Source organism: Calonectris borealis, chromosome 1 (genome assembly GCF_964195595.1).
Source record: "Calonectris borealis chromosome 1, bCalBor7.hap1.2, whole genome shotgun sequence".
NCBI classification, from domain to species: Eukaryota; Metazoa; Chordata; class Aves; order Procellariiformes; family Procellariidae; genus Calonectris; species Calonectris borealis.
This window is the reverse complement of record NC_134312.1, coordinates 73,326,654-73,348,842: the sequence shown is the minus strand read 5'-3', so window position 1 is coordinate 73,348,842 and position 22,189 is coordinate 73,326,654. Positions and strand designations below refer to the sequence as shown.

General features: G+C 41.0%; 1 protein-coding gene across 2 annotated transcripts; it reads right to left on the bottom strand.

Moving 5' to 3' along the window:
- Window positions 1-886: 886 nt before the first annotated feature.
- Window positions 887-22,189, bottom strand: SLCO1C1 (solute carrier organic anion transporter family member 1C1). 2 transcript variants are annotated; one of them, XM_075160281.1, is made up of 14 exons: window positions 22,044-22,189; window positions 18,576-18,717; window positions 17,632-17,764; window positions 16,876-16,997; window positions 15,802-15,948; window positions 14,598-14,696; window positions 13,567-13,812; window positions 12,545-12,709; window positions 9,655-9,850; window positions 8,431-8,596; window positions 7,806-7,990; window positions 3,551-3,615; window positions 2,174-2,291; window positions 887-1,109 (listed from the first exon to the last, which is right to left on the bottom strand). In XM_075160281.1, the coding sequence occupies exons 1-14, from the start codon at window positions 22,170-22,172 to the stop codon at window positions 887-889; spliced, it is 2,136 nt and encodes a 711-aa protein (XP_075016382.1). In that variant the 5' UTR covers window positions 22,173-22,189. The 2 variants fall into 2 exon arrangements, with proteins under 2 accessions (XP_075016382.1, XP_075016393.1); XM_075160292.1 differs by lacking the exon at window positions 15,802-15,948 and having other exon boundaries at window positions 22,044-22,172.

Genomic DNA, 22,189 nt, shown 5'->3' with positions numbered 1-22,189 from the left:
GTCTTTGAATTCATTTTATTGTTCCCAAGCTCTCTTGTCATAGCTTTTTAAAAAATAAAAAATCATATGTATCTTGTATCATGGTGTTATTACATTGCGTAAAACGCATGGAATTATTCAGTACACTGAGTACTAGCAAGTAGCAAGAAACTGCTGGAAACGTAAAAAAGTTCTATTTTTATTCCAGTTTCCTTTGGATGACACTCTTGTGGTCTCTTTGACTGCAATGACAACTTTTATTGCTGTTATTGTTGTGCTATAACAGAGCTACTTGAAAAAGAATCCCTAACCACAACATTTGATGTCCTACGTCTTATGGTTGAATTCATGAGATGACCAGAGCCTGTAGCTGATTTGTCCTTCCAGCAAACCACCTTCCTCCTGCCCCGTGCCGCACTGCTTGCAAGGGCAAACTACGTGCAGAATATCCCTGCACCTCCCAGGATGCCAAGTTGGGTTTTGCGCACCAGCTCCTCTCGGGCTGGTACCATGGTGGAGAGAGCTGCATTGCAGCCTCTCCACTACCCCTCACACATAAAAGGAAGCCAAGGGGCAGCAGTGGCTGTTGCAGCTTACCGAGGAGGGATGGAGATGAGGGGCAGCCATAAAACTGGCTTCTTGGCGAGAGAGTAAGCTGCACCTCCCCAGCCATAACAAATCTCCTCACCTGAGTGGCACTGACTCGGCAGAACAAATGGTGAGCAGTGTTTTCAGAGCTGTACATGTGCTAAAATGGTTGTCTTTGCTTTTGGTGTTTACAGTGAAAATTACATGAAGGTGAACATTCTCAGGGTGGATACTAAGATACCGCTTCACTGATGATGAATTTTGCCTCTCACTGGGGCACCACTCACTGGGTAAAGTCACGGTGGAGGTCTCACTCTTCCTAAAGTCTAGTCTCCTTTTCTGGCCAGTAAGTTGTTTGAATTAAACGGTCACTATTGACAAAATTGTCTTTCCTGCTCTTTGTCCCACAGGCGCCTCTCTCCCCGTTGGCTGAGAGGGTCTCATCTTGTGGAGAAGACCTTTTCCGGAGAACCCAAAGGACAGCAACACTGAAGAAAATGGACACCGTGCCCAACACCAAAGTCAGCCCCAGGTACACATATCTGAGAGAGAAATGATTGATCAGAGCCTATTTCAAAGGCAACATACGACTAGAAGGCATCAAGGACACATTCATATTTTCATGCGGTAAGGCTGAGTAAGAAAGATCTTCAAGCAAGGTGGTGACGCTGGAGATGAGAGTTTGCCAGCTCACTCAGGTCAGGTATTGTGTGGTCTGTGGCCAAGAAAGCGTCTCAGGCATTGACTGACCTCCTCCACCCCATTGTGCTTCAGTGAGAATAACACTAATATTTCTAGAGCTATTAATTTATTTTTCGGTTGCTTCATAAACAGTACCAGTAATACCAGACCATTTGATGGTATTTTTGCTTTACAGGCATAATGACACTAGCAACAACAGCAGCAACAATAACATCATTATGCTTTATTAGTAATGAGTCCCAACTGAGCTTTTGTTCTTCAAATTTTCAAAACAAGATGTACCCTCCCCTCATGTTTTTTCCTGAGGGTGGGAGGAAAGGCAACCTGCTTTCTCATTTTTCTTTTACCATTTTATTCCATTCTCCATTTCTGGTAATGCCTTTCATGAATGCAGTTCAGATAATTACTATCCTCTAACAATAAATTGATAAAGACAACACTGCGCTCAAACGTCTAGATAAGCCAAGCATGCTTTGTAGCACCCTTCCCTTCCTTTTTGTGGTCCAGCTCCAACATGGAGCAATGATGAGGTTTGAAAGCCCTTTTACTTATTTACTTATTTATTTATATACACACCCACCCCCTCTCACAGAAAAGTTGTTAAAAAAATGGAGGAAGCTTTAGCATAAAATTGAGGTTTTAAATGAACTTTTTTGGGGGTGAAAAATCAAGTGACTTAAATCTTTCCAGCTGCTATTGAAACAAGATGACCCCCGGAAAAAAGAGACTAAACCAAAAGAGAATGCTAAAACCCTGAGCATTATTGTTAATATTGCTAGTCAGACTCTTTCATTTGGCATCAAACCTTTCACTCAAGTTTTCTGTTAGAAATTCTTCTACCAGTGCCAGGTGTAGATGTACCTAAAGAACACAGGTTAAAGAACGAATGGAAAAGAGCTGTTACCTGAGTGCACTGGAGTCGTAGAGTCTGCACGCTCCTCTTCCCCCACATCTTTTGCTTCCCCATTTCAGGCAAGTGGTATCTATGGCCACTCCAAAATACACTGGGGCTGGAATTCCCGCTGGTGTGTTTAACAAATAAATAGAGGCAAGAAGGTTACTTTCCAGGGTAATCAGTTCTGATCTACAGACATGTTCATGTAGAACATTAAATAACACATTCGAACAGCAATGACACTTCCACGCTGTTTGCTGGTTCGAGAAGTCGTGCCTTGTGCAGCCCGGGCACACACTGCTCTTTCCTCCCTGTGGGGAATCAGGGTGGGGAGGAAACGCAGCTGAACATCAAAAAGCCTGCAGAAGTCAGCGGAAGGAGTGCTGGCCATGGCTTGGTTTCCTCGCCCTGCAGGACCCCCTGGGGAAAAAAAAAAAGGAGATACTTCTCCTTTCTTGAGAGCGATGGAGCCTGTTCAGCTTGGGGGTGGGGGGTGTCCTGTGTGTTGGTTGGGGGGGTGAGAGGGGAGAGAGACAGCAGGGCTGGGAGCCTGCAGTGGGGCTACAAGTATCCTACAAGTACCCTGAGATCCTACTGTGGCAGGGGAAACCTACTGCAGTGCTTGTGGGTAATGGAAAGGAAAAGCCTTTCTTCGGGTGCTAATGGGGACACCGAGGACTCTGTGCAGCCTGGGGAGCCACCCACGGTTGCTGGAGAAGAAAGTAAGCCTGGAGGGAAAATCCTGGACTGCAAAGGTGTGAGAAAGCAGCCAACAGCTTGTTTTCATGTCATTTCATCTGCCTCATCTAGCTCATCTTAGTCTACTTTATTTAAATAAGTGACTTGCTTCTTGCTAATTATTACTTTTTTCTATGAAGACCTAGAGGATTTTAGCATTTCCAGTTCATTGGCATCTCATGGTACCCTTGATTTTATATAAAACTTATAGGTGGCTCTACCACAAGGCTGCAATGAACCCTGCCCTCAGGCACACCTGTACTTAGATTAATTCCCTTAGAAACTAATGAAAATATGCCTGAAAAATGATCACAAATTCTGAGCCATAGCTGTTGTATAATGCTTGCTGTTGAATAAGGAGAGATGAGAAGTAATTTTGATGTTAGCTTCATAGACCGAAGGATCACTTGTCACCTCTATGGACGTTAGCAGTGTATATTTTTATTATACCCAAGACACAGTTTTACGATTTATGAAACACAAAGCTGCTTCCTTTTTCCAACCCTTTTCTTAGTTTTTTTTTTTTAAATCATGTAATATTAACTTCTCAGTTAGACGTAGTTCTTTCCAACAATCAAAGTTTAATTCTAGGATAAACAATTAGTGAGGAATATATTAAAATAGGTGCAAGAGTACAACTGGACTTACCAAGTACTCTTATTGCCAGGGTATGGATACCAAGTGCAAATGATTTCAAGTGTGGTTTAATGCATCTAAAAACAAACAAAAAAATGGTGTTAAATAAAAATAAATAATTGACTGTGGATAATTTGAACACAAATAGAAGGAAGAAAATAGAGGAAGGAAAGAAATGTGAGCTTTTCCTCCTTACAGACACTGACTTTAACAGAATTACAGAAATATGTAAATAATGTGATAAAATCAGAACAGTATCTAGGAATTCTGAACATCTACATTCAATATCAGATTTTAAGAAGGTGGTGCATTTTCAGATAATACCAGAACTTAGGAGTTTCTAACGCAGGACAAGAAAATTGGTTGTGAACTCACGCATCATTGGATAGTCTTATTCAGTTAAACACTCTCTGAAATTGTGGATCATGACCCAGGCTAGTACAAGGTATTTAGACACTCAATTTTCCTTGCACTGTATCTAGGATCAGGATCACATCCCCTGTAAAGGTAAATCCTCCAAGCCATTCTCTGACAGAACAAACCATTTACATTTGGACATTTTTGAGCTTGCAGTGGGGGCCCAGCACAGACATCGGTCCTTCTGGTTCCAGATCAGCCCTGCTCCAGTCTTGGATCATTGTCCTGGCTCTTCTAGGAGGGTGGAGGTGGTGGGCAGGAGAACAGCTGCCTTTCACACCCATGCTAGCAGCAGTGTGCGTATGGGGCCACTCAAATCAGTAAGAGTCACCTGCTGCTAACCTCACCAGCTGCTCAAGAGTGCTGTTTCACCCAGCATGCATCAGACTGCCTGTTACAATACCTAATCCAGAAGAACCTGAGTACATGCTTTACTCTTAACATGTGAGTAGTCCCAGTCACACGATTAAACGGGGACATGCTTGATATGTGGGGTGAGTAACACATGTGTATCATTATGGTAATTGATAAAACTCCCTGTTGTCATAGTCATTCTATTCAATATAAAAAGAAAAAAAACGGGCTGAAATTCAGTTCTTACTATGGATAAACACAGCACTTTGGAGGTCCAGTCTATGCGCTCTGAACTAGGATGGACTCAGCTTCTGCAGAAATCCATGTAATTACGAATATCTTTTAAAACATAATGAAGACATTGCAGAACTAGCTCTTTTGTTCCCCACCAGTGATGTTTTATTATTTTCCAGTGTAGCTGCCAGAACAGCATTAAGAACCCATATTGTAAATGATATTCGGGTCATCTTCCCTTAATTTAGTGAAAATGGAAAAGGATGTGAAGAACATATATGGAAAACAACACCAAAGTAACACGGTCATAAAATCGTTGTGTGGATCTCATTTTGTAATCTGAGTGCTTTATTCTCCAATGCCCTGATCATGAATTATCATCATACAGTCTGTTACATTGTGGCTTATACAGGCCGTTGCCTGCCATCTATGCAGGCATGAATGTAATATGATTTTGAGCTGGAGGAACAGTGTTTTGCCCTCCTATCAGATACATGCTATACAAGCAAGCCTCAGCCTAGAAGTCCTTTTAAGCAAATGCGAGGGCGTAGAAGGCAAAAAGTGGAAAATAAAACCAATAACTGGATATTTATTATGTGTTCCATAGGATTTATATCCTGCAAAATATCTTCTCTTTCAGATGGAAAAAGGATTGTTTGAGCATTTGTATTGTCTTTGCACGGAAACACGAGTTCTTTGAGATCCTGAGTGAGAGCCAAACCTCTCAGGGAGATCTGAGACTTCCTTTTCACTACCTAATCACCTGCTATTAATAGCTTGTGCTTGAACAACAGCTATCTGAATTGCAGGTTTTTTTTCTCCAAAACTTCAGGGCTTTCCCAAGTTCCTTGGAAATTGTAATTAGTCTAATACCACTAAAGAGACATTTCAGCAAATGACTCGGTCACTAGCTGTAAGCACATTTCAGTGATTTCAGTTGTGTAAACCCTTGAAGTAAATGTCACTAAATCTTACAGGCTTTTAGGGATTTAGCTGTATTTGTGCTCCATGTCGGGTGCAACGATATCTGCTCATCAGCTTGCTTAAGTGCTGGAATCTTATCAGAGCTGACTGAATACTGAATAATTTTAAAAACAGATAATTGGAAAAAATACTTAATGAAGGCTGCAACTTGACCTTGGGACTATTTGTTTTCAAAGAGAATTTATTTTCTTTCTGGGAACAGAAGCACACTTTCAGCTCAGACAGGGAAAGCCAGTCAATGATGGATTTCGGAAATGCAAGCGTGAGCTTTAAGTGGATTGTGCCCACAGGTCATTTGCAGAGGAAAAAAAAAAGAATTGAACTTACTGAAAAATGTTTTATTTAGCTGCACATCAGATTCGGGTGCCTTCAATCCAGCAGAAAAACACATAACTTCTCAGTTTCAATTAAATGTCTCTCAAAGTAAAATGATTTTCAACAGAAAGAAAAGCTCTGGAGCAGAACCGATAAAGTTGTTTTGCCGTTTTCATGTAACAAAATGTTTTAGTATCGTTATTGAAAACCTCTCTAAGCTCTTCTGAATAAATCCATTAAGCATTAAGTCCCCTGGGAGCAAGTTCTTAGGGCTGAGAAGTGCAGGCAACTCTGTGTGATTTAAGCTCGTAGGTGTTCAACTATGAACGTCTAGTCCCAGACACTTCTGCAGTGGAGACAAGATGGAAAGCAGGAGGTTGAGCATGGCAACGATGGTTCTGAGGCCCTGTGTGGTACCATATCTGTACATTTTCTACCATATGTTTTATGGATAGAAAGGGGACACTGTGAGGAGGGAAAGGGGAAGGAAACTGCATCCCTGCATAGCCCTATGCCCTTATTTATACAACAAAAAGCCCCCCTGTGTCAGAAGCAACCACAGAGGGCAATCTGGCAGAAATCCTGAAGGCTTTGCTACAAGCTCTCAACTCGTGAATCATCCTCCTCATGGACAGGTTCAGTGGTGCATAAGCTTCAGTAAAAATTGTCTAAAATGGATTATAATATGATTGTTCTTCTTGGAATAACTCATTGGGGGGAGAGAGAGAGCTGCCATGTGTTTTTGCAGTACTCAATGGTAACCCTACAAGGCGAGTGGGGAAAGCTATGCAGCTTATATGGTTTAAGGCATATACCTCACGGGCAGTGTTTGTGGAGGGCAGTGGAGAAGGATGCTCACCTCAACCATTTCTGAACGTCTCTGTGTGAATATTACTTGGGGTTCAAGGACTGTGCTGGAACCATAGCTGAAGTTAAATTTCTTTATTTAGGTTTTTCCATATAGCCTATATTCAGCCAGTTCTAGCACTGGATTTTTCCATGTGATATAGAGACATTGGCAACGAGACAGAGCCTGTTCCAGAAAATTTCATTCAAAAACAAAGAGAACTTTGGGGTAAGAAAACACAACAATAATAAAGATTAGTTAAACTGTATTTACTGTTTTTTTGTTTGAGAAGTAGAATGTACCCATCTGGAAATAATTTGGAAAGAGGAACTGAGAAAGAAAGCTTTCCAAAACAAAGTCGAGCGGCACTTAGAATCCAAAAATTGCAAGAAGCTGACAAAAATCCAGATTAATCACTGGAAGTATTATATTCCTTTTGCACTTTCTAAAATTAGCTTAAAAGCTTACACTTGGTGATGGACAAATAGTTCCAGCAGTTAAATACGTATTGGAACAATACCCTGGGACAAGCATTTAATAAACCCGTGATTATTACGACAGAAAAAAAACCCCATCTCATGTTAAATCTATCTTTGTTTTGAAGAGAGAAATCTAGGATGGAACAATTACATGGAATAGTAAAATGGACTAGAGGAGAAAAGTTGAGTGTGTATAGAGGGTTTGGGTTAGATCACCTCTGTGTAGCTGTGCATCGGTATCCATGATCAGTGAGGAAAACTGGCTACTTATGTACACACATTGGCACATGCAGAGCTAATTTCCATTTGCATGGAGGCCATTTAACACCATTCTGGTAATGTAAAAGGCATTAAGGGAAGTGGAATTTGGTATAAATGATAACCAGGCCTCCTATATTATGTTTAAAACCAGAAAGGTATTGCTGGTAGAGATAATCATAAGCACATTGTTGCTTCAGTGGTAGAAAACTCATTTTCAAACTCTGAGGATGCCTTTCAATAGTAGAAAATAATATTTTAACAGCCACCTTGCATAGCTGAAAACATTTCACAGTACTGGGAGAAGGAGGTAGACCCGGTTACACATGTTGAAACACTTTGAAAACATTTGGCAGTGCTAGCAGAAATTATTTCTTACCTTAGAAGCAGTATGTACCCGGGTGTGCCACCTACTGACAAGGTATATGAAGTGATAACCGATATTACTAGAAAATACAGAAACATTTTTGGACACTCATTTCCTTTTTGACATGGTCCCACCACAGCTGAGGAGCTTCGTGAAGGAGATTCCAAGATTCCCACGCAGCTGCAGTTAAAAAACACCTGGAAGACAGCAGGCAAAAGTGTATGATAACCTAAACAGCAAAGAAGTGGATGTTCAGGAATTGCACATCATGTTTTTCTGGGTAGCTGAAAGTTTAAATCCAAACTGGAAAATATTTTGCAAAAGGAAAAGGCTTGTTCATAGAAGGAGAAATTTATAAAGAAAGTATTTACAGTTGATTAATCTATTTAGTTTTTTTTTTAAAGAGTTTTGGTAGCCAACAGCTGAAAAACAACCCTCCTACATTCTCTGCTTGAGATTTCTGCTGGAAAGAGCAATTGAGAAAGTTTTAAATGTGGGTGGCAGATTGCTAAAAAAACCTGATGAGTTTAGAGCTGGAAAGGACGTGCCTTACTCAATTTTAATGCATTTACTCTGACAGAACTCGTCGTATTCGGAAAACTACCACATCACATATGGAAATGAAAGATTGTCTTACGGTGTTTTTCCCACTACCGTTGGATGCCTGGCAGCCGGCGAGACAAGCAGAAATGTAGGTAAGTCCATTTTCCCCACAGATGGGGTCCCAGTCGTTCTTGGAACATGCGCAGCCCGAGTTGCACTCTGAAAATAGGGCTTGCTCGTAATCAGTCATCCGTTTAGTTCTGGGGAAAAAGAGAAATTGCAGTGATGTTTTCTAGCAGATGTGGAAGAAATCATTATCAAATCATGGGTTATGCTCTCTGCCAGGTGCACCCGGCCAGACCTCTGTCTGTAGTCCATTAAGGTGTTGTCTCTTCATATCCATGCTGCAGTGTAAATTCTTATTTCTCTGTTATCAAAAGGTTTTCACAATATCACAGCACCTACTGTGAGATAGTAACTACTTTATTAAGGGGGACAGCTAAAAATTTCTGTTCATGCATTTTCTCAGATTTTCTAAGATTTTAGTTATATCTGATGCAGTTTTAACAAAACGGGACAAAAAAGTTTGGTTACTCCAGTGGCCAAGAGGGCAGTGAGTTACTCATGGAAACGGTCGCTGTAGAAGTTAGTGAAGAAATGATCAGAATGGGATTCATCCAAACCGATGATCTGTTACCGTGCACGACAACTATCTGCCAACTTCAGCTAGCTGCTGCTGAAGTTGCCAGCAGAGCAGCTCCTGGGGCTGCTGTGCAGTCGGTGCTAGAAACTCCTCCCAAAAAGTGAGCTTTAGAGAGTAATAGCATGAGCAAAAGTGACCAAAAAGTGCTAGGCTTATGTGTACCTCACAGTTAACATCATGGCTAACTCATGGTTAATCCATGAATCCTTAAGTTTGGGGTTCAGAGGCTATTAAATGCCAGGGGTTGTTCAGCAGCACACAGAGGCAAGGAACAATTAATTGAATCTCACCCTCCTACTGAGCTCCTCACATTTCCAGAAATCTCTAGGCTCAAAGGGTGGGTCCCATGGCAATAATAATTAAAAAGTAATCAGAAAAATAATCTGCACTTGTGGCATAAACCCCTCTGGGCTGAAGGCAACAATCACGAAAGGGTTCCGACACAATGCCTGCTGGAATAGATGGAGCGGTTTCCACCGCTTTGAATCAAATTTCTGGGAAGCATATTTAGGTCAGTCATTCTCTTTTCAACAATATATACTTTGTGGAATAAATTGAGGAAGGAGTTTGCTTTGCAATAGCACTTTATGCTGAAGCGTGCCCTTCCCAGCATACCCGTGGTACGACACGGTCAGTCCGGCCACATCCGAGTTCTCACAGCCCATTGCAAATAATGAGAGGAGCAAAAGGTAACCAAAGAAAGATGATCCCAGGGAGAGTTTTGCGGCCCCTAAAACATTGATTTTGAATTTTTTCATGATTAGTCCCCCAGAGAATATGCCAAAGGCCACAGCAGGAATGTTGATAAGACCTGAAATCAAACAGAAAAATCTGTATTAATGAAAATCCCCTAGAGAAGTCTCCGAGAGGGAGAAAGCCAGTGTGATGTCATCACCTCCATGCCCAGGGGAGTTAGGGAATTTCTGGTTTAGGTTGTTGAAATGCTCCCTTAAGTGAGTGTTGCAACAGCAGAGATAGGTATACCCCGTGGGCTTTTTTGTATCAGGCTTCAGGCAATCAAGTGGAAGAGCATTGAAGGGAACATGTAAAATTGGGTGACCGTTAATCCTTACCTGGACAGCTTTGCTCAAAGGAGTGTCCATATTGGTAGACATGGACAAGAAGACCAAAAAAAATCCTGTTCAGTACATGCAAAAAAAGATGTAAACAGATACCACCGTAAATGATACGGCAGTCAAGCAAGGTGCCCTTTGCTGGATTTCATTATTACTGAAAATGATTTTTGCAGATTTACCAGCCAGTTCTAGCACATTAAATTCCCCCCTTTCAGAGGGCTCTGTATGCGGTTTGCAGCTTTTAATTCATGCTGACACCTCGCAGTGCTGAGCCGAGTGAGCATACGAAACACAAGCAAGTACCAAAGCATACATGCATTCATAGAGCAGATGAAGTTCCAGAAGTTTGTTCAGGGGACTGGGGGTATTATAACGTGATTTCAAATGACTTGGTATAAAACACCAGTTTACGACATTAGAGTCTAATCTGCCTGATAGGAAGTGCACTGGGATCCCTTAAATTTCTGTCAGTGTTTGATCCACCTGTGCACATGGAAAAAATCAGTGCTTAGAAGAGATGCTAGTAGGTACGTCTGATGTTAAAAAAAGCCTTATTCTATGCAGCAAATCCAGGAGTCAGTATCTTGGCTGGGTACATGAGCCCAGTTCAGTTACTGAGAAGGTTCAGGAAGCTTCACTAGGGCCGCATTTTTCACTCTGCACGTACATGAAAATTGCACTTCAGGGGATTTAGAAGCAGCATTCAAAACACAGCATATGTAAATTAAGGGTTACTATATAACAGGTATTCCTGTTCTCTTTTGCTCGTAAGAGGGGACTGGGATTGGAACTGGGAGTTGTGTGATGCACCAGAGAGCATCTGCACTCTGCCTGCCCGTTCCTATGCACCCCTTTTGTTCATGCCTTTGTCTCGTAGCCTTACAGATAACTCCATTGCGTGACACTGGCATCGGGGGGCGGGGGGAGAGCGAAGTGTGTATATTTAAGGAAAATCAGACAAAACCAGCAGGAACCATTTTACTTTCTTGCACATTCCTTGGGTTGTGACTACTGAAAAATACCCTCTTATGGCCTCCAGCTGATTTTTTTTTTGTAGTGCTTCAAATTGCTCTGACAATTTTGATATCTATCAGAGAGATTGTGATAGAAATTGTTTTTTTAAAAAAAAAAGAAGAAATAGGAAAAGAGGTAGGGAAAGGGAAATAGACACTGTCAGTTCTAGTCAGCCCTCAGCTTTCTTAGGAAGGGTGGATTGGGAGAGAAAGGAAAAGGACCTTATTGCAGGGATGGCTGCTCAGCCAGGATCCTTCCCTAGCCAAGTCATTGCACATTCTCTGTTGGGTATAGTCCCTATGATTTGTGAAATCAGATGGATCTTAATCCTCACTCAGTTTGTACATACCTGAAAGCTTAGCTCCAGAAAATCTTTAAATACAATGAGAAGTACTGTACTGAATGTAGGGATTGTTTTCTGGACTTTCTCTGGCCATCGACTATGCTTGAAGATTTCTCCTTGCTTTGAGGAGTTTCGTGCCAGGAAATTCCAGCTTCTATCTTTAAGGAATTAACATAGCACAATGGATCAATACAGCTTTTCTGCATATATATACCTCTGTTGCTGTGCAACTAATGCTGCTCTGAAACAAGGCAGTTCCCTCTGTATTGGATAGATGTAAACCTCTTTGCTGTCTAATGCTATTGAATCCTGGACCTCAGGAACTGAACCCAAGCCTGCATGCAGGTTCAGCAATGGGTAGTGAAGTTCACCATCCTGAAGACATCTCCAAAAATGGCCACCTTGGTACCCATAGGCAGAAGCAGCGTCTCTCTTGTGCTGTACAGGAGGGCTTGGGAGACTAACTTCACAACAGAGAAAGGCTCTTAGGTAAAATTAGGGCAGAAATACCTATTTTTCCTTCACTAGCATCTCACCGAGATAAGGTTAGGTTTTTAACGTATGTATTTTGTGATCACTGATATGACTTTGGCTTTTATTTAACATCAACCTCTTCAGAAAGTAAGAAATCACTGGCAATATCACAGCTACTTTACGGTCAGTCCTTTAGCACTCACTGAGTTGATCCTCATTTCGTTGAAATAAATGGGAAGCCAGCAAGGGAACAGATCTGTCTGATGACAAATTTATGTAAAGTATTTTAAAATTAATTCTCTTTTCAATTATTCTCTTGTGCTGTACATACATTATTTTTCAAATTTCCAGTAAAATGGGAAATAAGGTATCAAATAATATTATCTTTCACAGTAATTCTTGCATAGATAAACTCAGAGCTAACAGGTGCTAAAGCAAAAATGAAATAACTTACCTTCGATAAGCTACTACTTAAAGCCAGACAAGGAAGGAGAAGAAATAAACGTATCCTAAAAAAATCAAATTTTCCCTATTTGTATGTATACACCATTCCTAAAATGTCCATTTTTAAGATATCAAGAAGCAGATATAGCATTACCTATAACAAAATTAGTTTTTGAAGATGTTTGCCCATACTGTTGTTCAATATACTTTGGCTTATATGTCACCATGCCAATTAAAGAATTGAACTGAATGATACTTGCACACAAATACAGAATGTAAACTGGATTCCCAAAGAGGTTCTTCAATGATGGCAAGAAGTCTGCAAGACAAAATGGCAGAAATGACAACCAGGCCAGAGAGAGAATAAGTGCTGTGAATAATGCTTTGCAACATGTTTGCACCTTCGAAAGGAAGACTGCAGAACATTTCACAAGGAATCCATGAAGTTCCATGATGCTCCTACGGGCTCCCCATTTCCGGATGGGAGAACAGTGGAGGAAAATACTAATTTCCCAGAAGAGATACCTTGTTTTATATATCTTCTTTCAATCATAAACTAGGACTGATTTGGTTTCTATGTGTCCTCAATAGCCACAGCATCTTTTAGCTTAATTTGGGAGCTGAGAGTGCTCAGCACAGCTGACAGTAAGCACAGACATATTGAATTACAGATTCAAGTACTGAGGGAAAATGCTTTTGGCAAAGTAGGGCCAAGGAAATGCAATTGTGCAAAACAGCTCATGTCTAAATCCAGATAGCCTCCTAAAATACTGTATCTAGTCTATGCCCATCCTTATTCTGATCAGATATTGTATGTGTTTTTCTAATGAATGACCTCAAAGAAAAAGGTTTAGCAAAACCTGAGATTTTTTGACCCCCACTTCTGCAACAGTCACTATCTGTGAATGAAAAATTTTTGCAGAGTTTCATGATATTTACTGGGCCACTAGCGTAATTTGACAAATCTCAGCTGGAGAAATTCTGCATGCAAGAGCAGGCCCAGGGAACAATGAAAAGACCCTCTTTGTGCATACTAGTTAGGTGAAGAGTGACACCTGAGGGAAAATAATAATTCTGAGGCCATTAAAATATGGCCTCATAAAGTATAAAGTTTTAAAATATAAAAGCTAGTGAGAGAAAGACTCAACGGTCAGGAAAGAAACTCTAGTGACTTGCCTTTTGCCATCTCAGCAATCTTCACTTGTTGCTGGTAAGATTTGTGTTGGTCCTTGTTATCCTCAGTGATGAACTTTGACTGCTCGGAAGAGGTACTGGAGTCCTTTCTGCTCTCAGGTTTCGGGAGGTGCTTCGGCAGGAACCAGAAGGGGATGCCGGCCAGAACGCTAATCACACCTGCTATTAAGTAACCCAGCCACCAAGCTCCCACCCACTGCACGTCCTTGTGAGTTATTGTTACACTGTCTGGAGAAAGTAGAAAAAAGGAGAAACAAATAAACGCTTTTCGAGAATGTTTGCTGATAACAAGGAAGGTGATTTTGCAGGGACCTTCTCCAGAGGAGTCCACCCCCACCTCGGCAGGTTTAGCTGTGCTGTGTGTCTCTATCGGTGTTACGGGAGCAATTGTGGGGAGGCAATAAGGACTTGCTGATTCCTGTGACACAGCAGCAGCCTTCCCCTGACACCGCAGGGTCCCCAGATGTGTCACTCGCATGTCCCCAGAGAAGCTGCAAGGCCCAGGACATGAGGTAGTCCTGGTGGCCACGCACTTACTCCCGGTCAGGCTGTTCTACACAAAAGTGCCAGGGAAAAATGGGGTGGAAGGTGTTTTCTCAGGATGAAGGCAATCAGGAGCCCTGGCACCCATTGCAAGACCGCTTTTCTAGGCAATGACAGTGTACTAGAAAATACACGCACACAGCTCTCGGCAGGATCCCGAGCCTCAGTCCTACCTCCTCCTGGTGCCTGCTGTCCCCCCAGAGCCTCCTCACCAGGGCATCTCCTGGGGGGCACCTCGCAGATTTGCTGGGGCTGAGGAAGAGTCAGGCCTCCTACTTCCTCCATACCCACCCTTCTTGCTAGCCTTTTCTGCATGGGGCATTGCGTTGCTGCCATCCTTTTTATTTCATAAAGTGCCTGCTCTACCCGCACTAGCTCCTTATGCCTAGAAGATAACTAGATAGTTCTTGGCCTAAAATAGGCATTTTGGAGCCTGACTGAAGTTTTACAACCTGAGTTTTCTGACTTACCCAGATCTACAAAGCCAATGTCAACATAAAGTTTGGCACACAGGGATCCTAGAAGAAAGCCAAATATTGGCCCTATAATTGCAACTGTCTGTACGCAGCCTGCAATAGAAAACAGGGGACTGTTATGCTTCTGAGTTAAAAAGAGCACTGGTTCTTGCTGCGCCTAACAGCAAAGTATGACATGTGATGGGTAACAAGTGATACAGTCTTAAAATACTGAGCCAACCTTTGGTCTCTGGCACATCAGTTACACAAGTTAGAACATTTTCAAGAAGAAAAAAGCCAACAATAAAATTTCGCCCACTACATTGACACTTTGACTTTTTTTGTTATCATCCAATTAAAGAATGAAATTTAGCCCAAAGAAAAGAAAGTCAGGGAACTTAATGGCCTAAACTCAATAGCAGCACCAATCTATAATTGCTAGAAACTCTTTAGTTGACTAGATTAAAGTAACTGGAAAGCAAATGTCAATTATTTAAGTTAACTGATCACTTTAAGTTGTAGTAGGCCCTGAACAGGCTGAAAAATCACTTTGCTTTGGCACCCAATATTAACATGTTTCAATACACCCTCAGCCAAACTTTCTGAATACTTTGAATTTTTGAAATTGATCTGGAAATCTGGGAAGACTGAATCTTTTACAGAGAGAACCTGAGTTTTTGCCTTTTGCCAGGCTGGAAACTTGTCAAGACAAAATGTTGATGGGGAAGGATTTTTTGGTAATATTTCAGGTGAATGTGCAGAGGTCTTCAGACAATGAAGACAACAAGAAAACAGTAATACCAACTTTTTAAAGCCTCAGCGCTATTGTTTATAATTCTACCTTAATCTGGAGGGAATATTTTGAGTGCCTGCTGATATTCTGTTTTAAGTGCTTCAAAGAGAACATGTTTTTTATCACTTTCCAGAGAACTGAATGTGCACAGAGGCTCAGCAGTCCACATCCAGAAGAATTAGGAAGATTAGGGTAACAGCAGGAACCTAAGGTCAAATTCTTTCCTCAAATTAAGATAATGGAACTGGTATAATTAAAGGGGAACTTGGTCTCTTGAGCGTACATGACTGTTAAATAAACTTTAATATTGGAAATTATACAAACAAAACAATAAGGGCAAGTTAATTCAATAACACTCATTCCATTATTCAGAATGACTCAGTTTTCCCTGGGGAAAAATCCATTGGGAAAAAAAAATTATTTTACCAATGTATAAGGCAGCATTCTCTTCAATGGCATAATCATCAATGTATGTAATTCCCAGAGGCTGGATGGGAGTTTCACCTATTCCACGCAAAAGGTTTCCCAGTAAAACATAGATCCACATGGAAGAGCCTGCTTCTTTTTCACATCCTGTGTACGTCACAAGAGAGACAACAATGATGTGTTTTTCATAACAGTTTGACACTGAATGCACGGGACTTCTAAAATACTTCTAATGTGGGAAAACCAGTATGAAAACTGTGAAAAATATTTTGTGGTGTGTGGGGATGGCAATTTTAACCCAATCAGCTTGAGGTGGACATACATTTAGCAAGAACTGCTTCAGTCAAAGATATCAGAAGTTGGCCAGTTTTATAAATTTGTTGCCACATCCCATTTTAGAAAGCTTTTTCATTTCCTTCTAACCAAAACTGAGATCTCCTAATGGAAAGATTTGGGAAACATTGACGATAGTGAGCACTGCCAGTCACATCTAATCCACAGGTACGAGGATGCAAACATACATAAGTTTTGTGACATACAGAGGGTTTGATTTGCTCATCCACAGCTCGGCCAGGCATTGGGGAGGAAGCCTCCTTGCCCACGAGGAGCTCAACACACCCAGAGGGGAGACAGATTTATGGTGTGCAAAATGGGGTCAGCAGGCAGGGAGAGAAACAAGAAGGGGGGGTCTGCAGGCTGGGAGACCCAAGCAGCTATTTCCAGTGGGCCGAGGATCTAAAGGCACATTTCCCATGAGAGACCATGACTTTCCAAGGTCCCCATGGGAGATTGGTGTTTCTGCAAGCCACAAAACTGCAGAAAGTTGCTGGAGGAGACAGCAAGGCAGGAGGAAAAGTTGCAGCCTGAAAAACCTCTTGGCAGTGGGCAGCAGCAGTTATATATTTATTTTTAATAAATTTGCCTCAGCCAGTAGATCTGGCTTTTCTGTGGGAAAGATTGATCTGATTCCCATTTATTATTTTTTACATTCTAATAAACTATTGCATGAGAGTTTGGGAGCCTTTTGATGTATTTTGGTATGCTTATCACAAATTTAATACAGATCATTCTCACCTGCATTTATTTTTGCTTGAGATTTTTCCAAGACTGAGAGTGGAACTTGGCTTTCATCCTGCAGACACGGAGAGATGCTAACAGTCGAATTGATGGTGGAAGGGAATCTTTCATACCGATATCTGTTTATAAACCAAAGTTGTTTTTTACTGTCCCAACTCATAAGAAAAAGCAAACAAATCTGTTATTACCATGGAAGATAGGCCCATAGCACTTAAATGCAAATTTAATCTGCATCCAGTGTTGCCAATGACGGTTTACAGGGGATAAATGGAACTCGGTTTATACTGTGGTAGTACATGAAAATTGTCCCTTTGGTTCTCTGTGTGTCACAGTGATGCATTTCAGTTTAACAGGCACTTTGCTCTGCTGTGATGCATGAATTTGTACTAAGAGGTTATCAGACAGTGAGTGTGGTGTATCCTCTGGCTTGTGTTTGATACTCAGATTGTCTTCCTGAGTTTAGTCATCACTTCATGACTGAAGCTTCAACAATTCTTAAACCATGTCAAAATGTGGCCGATCAAGACCACAGACTAATAAAATGATAAGCTGATTACAACTGAGAATGGCATATATGTTAGATTATTTGCTATACAGTAATAAATCTTTTCACAAAAAAGTATTAAATTGAGTAACCACATCCACGTATGCCTATTTCTATGGGCGTCTTCACAATCAATGCCTAAATATTTTAGCGAGCTAACATTCAGTGTGCATAGCCCAGTTGGAAAATACCAACCACTTTGCACTCACCGTCCCATGAAGAACTGGGGCATCGCAATTAGGAATGTTCCAGCTGACATAATTAAGCAGCCTGCTCCAATTATTCTTGGCCTGTGAAGCTTCGCTCCAAAGTAGCTTACAAGAATTATGATTAGGAGGTTCCCTTTGAGAGTACAAAAGGAAAACTGAGTTTTACGGCTTGTTGATAAGAGAGCCCCTAAAATAATGATTCCTAGTGTGTAGCATAGGCAACAATTTCAGGGGAAAGGGCTGATCATGTGGGGTTGGTGTTTGTCCCTCTTTCCAGGCATTCTTACAGCCTTCCGTGGTAAGAAAAACCATAAACTTTTGGATAAGCAGCTGGAAAAGAGGAGAAGGACTGTGCCAGCTGAAGAGAACAAATAACCGGGAAAGGAGGAAAAGAGGGAATCAAACAGAACTTTATACACTTAGGCTAAGATTTCATTCCCATTAACATCACGGTCCACTGAACACCCACAAGATAAATTCAGTAATCTGAAATCATAAGAGACAATGTCACACTGGAAACCTTAGTGCAAGAGGGAAGGGGATGGACTGGACAATGAATGCAAATTATAGGTAGAGGTTTGTATTCTTGCTGCTTAATAAATCATGAAGGGCAAACACTTGTGGCGGAGGTGGATTGCTGACAAAAGGAGAGAGAAAGCGGAAATCTGTGCAGGTAAATTCTCATTCAACAGTCAAAATTTCTATCGGTATTAATTAGCCAGACACTAAGCTTATCAAATTACAAAATATTTAGGACTATGTTGAATTGCTTGTGTTAGCAACCCTATCCTATCTAACGTAATGATACCGACGGTCATGCTTATTTTTACTAGATGAATCTTGCTTATTTTTAATGATTCAAGGAGATTCATACAATCATTTTTCACAACAAATTGCATCACTGTTTTTTTCTGAAAACAAAAATGGGTTTCTACAGCACATACCAATTTCAAAACTGCCATCAATAACGCCAACCAAAGAGGAAGGGATATCAAATCTTCTTTCTATTTGTGTGATAGTACTTTTTAGATAACTTCCTGACAGTGCTTTAGCAAAGTAAACAAAAGACAAGGCACCAAGAAATATCTGTGAAAGAAATTGACAGGGATTAAAATCAGGCAGTACAGAAGGCTTTACTTTATGAATTATTTTTAAACAATTTTTACATCCCCACCTCTTCTTTTCCCAGATAACCACGTCAATATTTCTCTTACTTTTTATGAAATGCTAGATTGCTGATTTGTCCATTTCTTATGATCAATAATGATATAAACTGAACTTGCTATTAGCCACTGATAATTTCAGGTAGATGCCAAAGCTACTGATGCTCTGAAGGACAGACATATATATCATCATCCTGATCTCTCTAAGGAGGGGTTATCTTACACAATAACAATAAGGGTAAATGTTAAGTGTGGCTTGGTGGGGAGGCGAGTTATTTGGGGATTTTTTAACATAGGCTTTTGCCATCGGCTGGATCGTTCTGGTAAGCTGTTCCCACTGAAGCCCAGGGTGGCCAGGAGGGAGAAGGTCTCTGCCTCCTGTTACACGGCTCCGTGAGTCGGACAGTGACCTACCAGGCAATTCTCTTCTAGGCTCGTCCTTTCCCCGCCAGATCTCTTGCAAGCTCTGATACATACATTTTCTTTGGAGTGCACACTGCATTTTGCTGGGGGACAACCTTCTCTCATCCTTTTGTTTTGCAAAGGCAGTTATTTTCTCTTAGTTGTCACTACATCTGTTTTAGTCTATTAGTCTGAATCAGGAGTGGGCTTTGGAAATGAAAATCTCACCCCTTTCACTGCGCTTTAGTTCATACTGCAAACGTGCAGACTGAATCCCTTTTACACAAAATTAAACTGGCAGATGTGCTCCAGAAGGGCATTACATTCACTTCAACAGCCGATGGCTCTTCAGTCTCTGGGACAAGCCTAGAGCAGGTCTGAAGTAACTCCCCACCCTGAAATGCGTACAGTGGGAGTGCAGGGTCCTTAGCACCAACTGTTTCACTCCTGCAGCGCTATTGCCTAAATTCGCCTTCACTGACTGCAGCCTTACGGAGGTTACGAGCTCCAGGGACGCTCACGCACCGTGCAATTGGTTATGGAAGCAACAACATTGTTTTCTACCTTCAGATACAGGTTGTCTTGACTGAATATATAGGGGTGCTCTTTGTAAAAGGTGTTAAAAAAAACCCCAAACCCTAAACCACCAGAAATAAAAAGACACAGTAATGTTTCATATAAAGAGAGGTCTAGACCCTTGTCCTACTCCTTAGGCCTGCTGTCTGAGCAATCATGCGTCCAGTGAGCAGGTGCTCTGAAGCCATGTACTCACCTCCAGTGCAATGCTCCTTACAACATCTCATTTGACAAGGCACATTGGTAATAACACTGGCATCACTCTTGAACGCAAATTCTTGTGTTAAGGTTCAAATATATCTCTGTGTCACATTCAACACACTTTAATTTATCCAGTGCTGGTTATTCCTCCTTCAGAAACACTTGTGGGTAAATATATTGTATCTGGTTCCCATTTCCCACAGTGAGGGCTCTCAAAGAGCTCTCTAGTAAAAATATTGCCATAATATTTTACACTTTCTGTGGTTTAATGCCCTTGGATTTTAAATAGCAATGTGAAAGCAAATATCGTTTCTCACAGGAAAATCATATAGGTCATCATATAGAAATTCAAATGTCTCTGTCTCTCTTCGGAACAAGTTTTTCTACTGGGTTTGCAACTGTCCCAGGAGTGAAATGGAGACCGCGTGCAGCGGTAGAAAACCACTCCCGATTTAGAGCTGGGACAGAAAGGTGCACATGATTTCACATTCTTTTGTGGTTTGTCAATGACTGTAAGTAAATATTTCACCACGTCTTTCTGGTTAATAAAGGCAACATGGGAAGGCTGACAATTGGTAAAAACAACCTGTTGAATCTGCATATTTTTTTGGTAACACGTTAGCCAAATGCAAATCTGAAGCAGACTTTTTTGTGACTTAGAAATATCTTTAATAATTTCATACTGAATCATCAAGACATAATCAGAACTGAAAAAGGGTTAGTTCACCAAAAAAAGAGGTTTTCTAAGTCCCTACTGGAATAGGTTAATCATATTGGTTTGGGTTCCCAGAAGACACAAACTTTTTGAACAGAAAGAAACTGAGCTGAAATATTATTGCTTCTCTATTTTTGGAGAATAAGCTGATTCCTGACTCCTAATCTGTGACTGAAGGTTTATTCAATGAGGGAATTGGATTATTGTTGCAGCAAACAGAGGAACAATGATATAATTACTATTATGCTACAAATTTAATTAATACAACTCATCTTCTATTTCAAGACAGGACCCCATTTCTGGGCCTTTACGGGATCAGGCAAAATCAAGGAGAATATTCAGGAATCAAAATACTTTTATAGCAGTCATCAGACTGAATTAATCCTGCAATATCTTAACTGCTTTGCATAATTTATAGATTTCAGGTCAACTATTGCTGAAGTCATTGACTGTATTGGGAGCTGGATTAGTATCTGAAAGTAGGGGTGTGAGTGTGTGTTTGTGTGAGAAAAAACATCAGAAATAAAGCCTGTGCAAGATGAAAAGAACCGGGCAAGGTCAAAGACTCGTTTTCTGTATAACTCAAATCATCTCATCACACCGTTGTATGGTGATTTATTGAAACCTCACCCAAAAGAATGCCAGCATTTTACAGCCTGGCTTGGGAAAGCAGGTAAAGACAGTAGGCAAAGCATCATGCTGCCTCCTGTACCCCAGTGTCCCATACAGGGAGGAATGCTCCTCCAAGGAGCAGTGGCCCTACCGCCAGGGAGGTACAGTTACATTACGAGGCTTAAAGCAGGGAGCTCCCATTGCCTCGAGGAAGTAATTCTCATGGGTGACATAAATGCAGATACAGCCGTGATACCTCTGCAGTTTTGTTTCAAAGTCACCTCATGCAGGGTTCTCTCAAATATTACAATAATAATTTAATAACATAGCACTCAAAACAAGCGGACCGTAATACAGATACTATTTGTCGGAGCCCAGAAGACTACCATGGCTACAATCTTAAAAAAGCAATCAATTCTAACAGCTGCCTGTGGTACCTGTCTGCCAATACTCTGTTCTTAAGTTCAGGAAAATAGGGTGCTGCAATAAGGAGGATATAGTGACCTTTCAGGATAACCCTTGAAGATCTCATAACGCGCAAACCTCAAGCAACATGTTATATTTGAACATTGCCAAACGTTAGGCAAACACAGATCTGAAGCACACTTTTTTGTGACTTAGAAATATCTTTAATAATTTCATACTGACTCAGCAAGAGGTAATCAGAACTGAAAAAGGGATAGTTCACCAAAAAAAGAGGTTTCCTAAGTCCCTACCGGAATATTCAAAAACTCTTACTCTACCTTTATACCTCCACAACACGACTGTTTTTCCTTGGATGCGGAAGATTCAGACTTGAATGAAGATCTGTCAACAGGCAGGATTGTGTTGTTGGAGAAAAACTGAGTATTTTCTTTTGATGAAATGTCCATGATGATATTCCCTGCCT

Excerpts from the sequence above, each read along its gene's own strand:
- SLCO1C1 (XM_075160281.1), bottom strand. The coding sequence starts at position 22,172 with ATGGACATTTCATCAAAAGAAAATACTCAGTTTTTCTCCAACAACACA. Across the intron at positions 3,616-7,805 it reads GGGTACATACTGCTTCTAAG|ATGCATTAAACCACACTTGA; the intron begins GTAAGAAATAAT and ends GTTTGTTTTTAG. Across the intron at positions 1,110-2,173 it reads TACGACTCCAGTGCACTCAG|ATATGTGTACCTGGGGCTGA; the intron begins GTAACAGCTCTT and ends TTTCTCTCTCAG.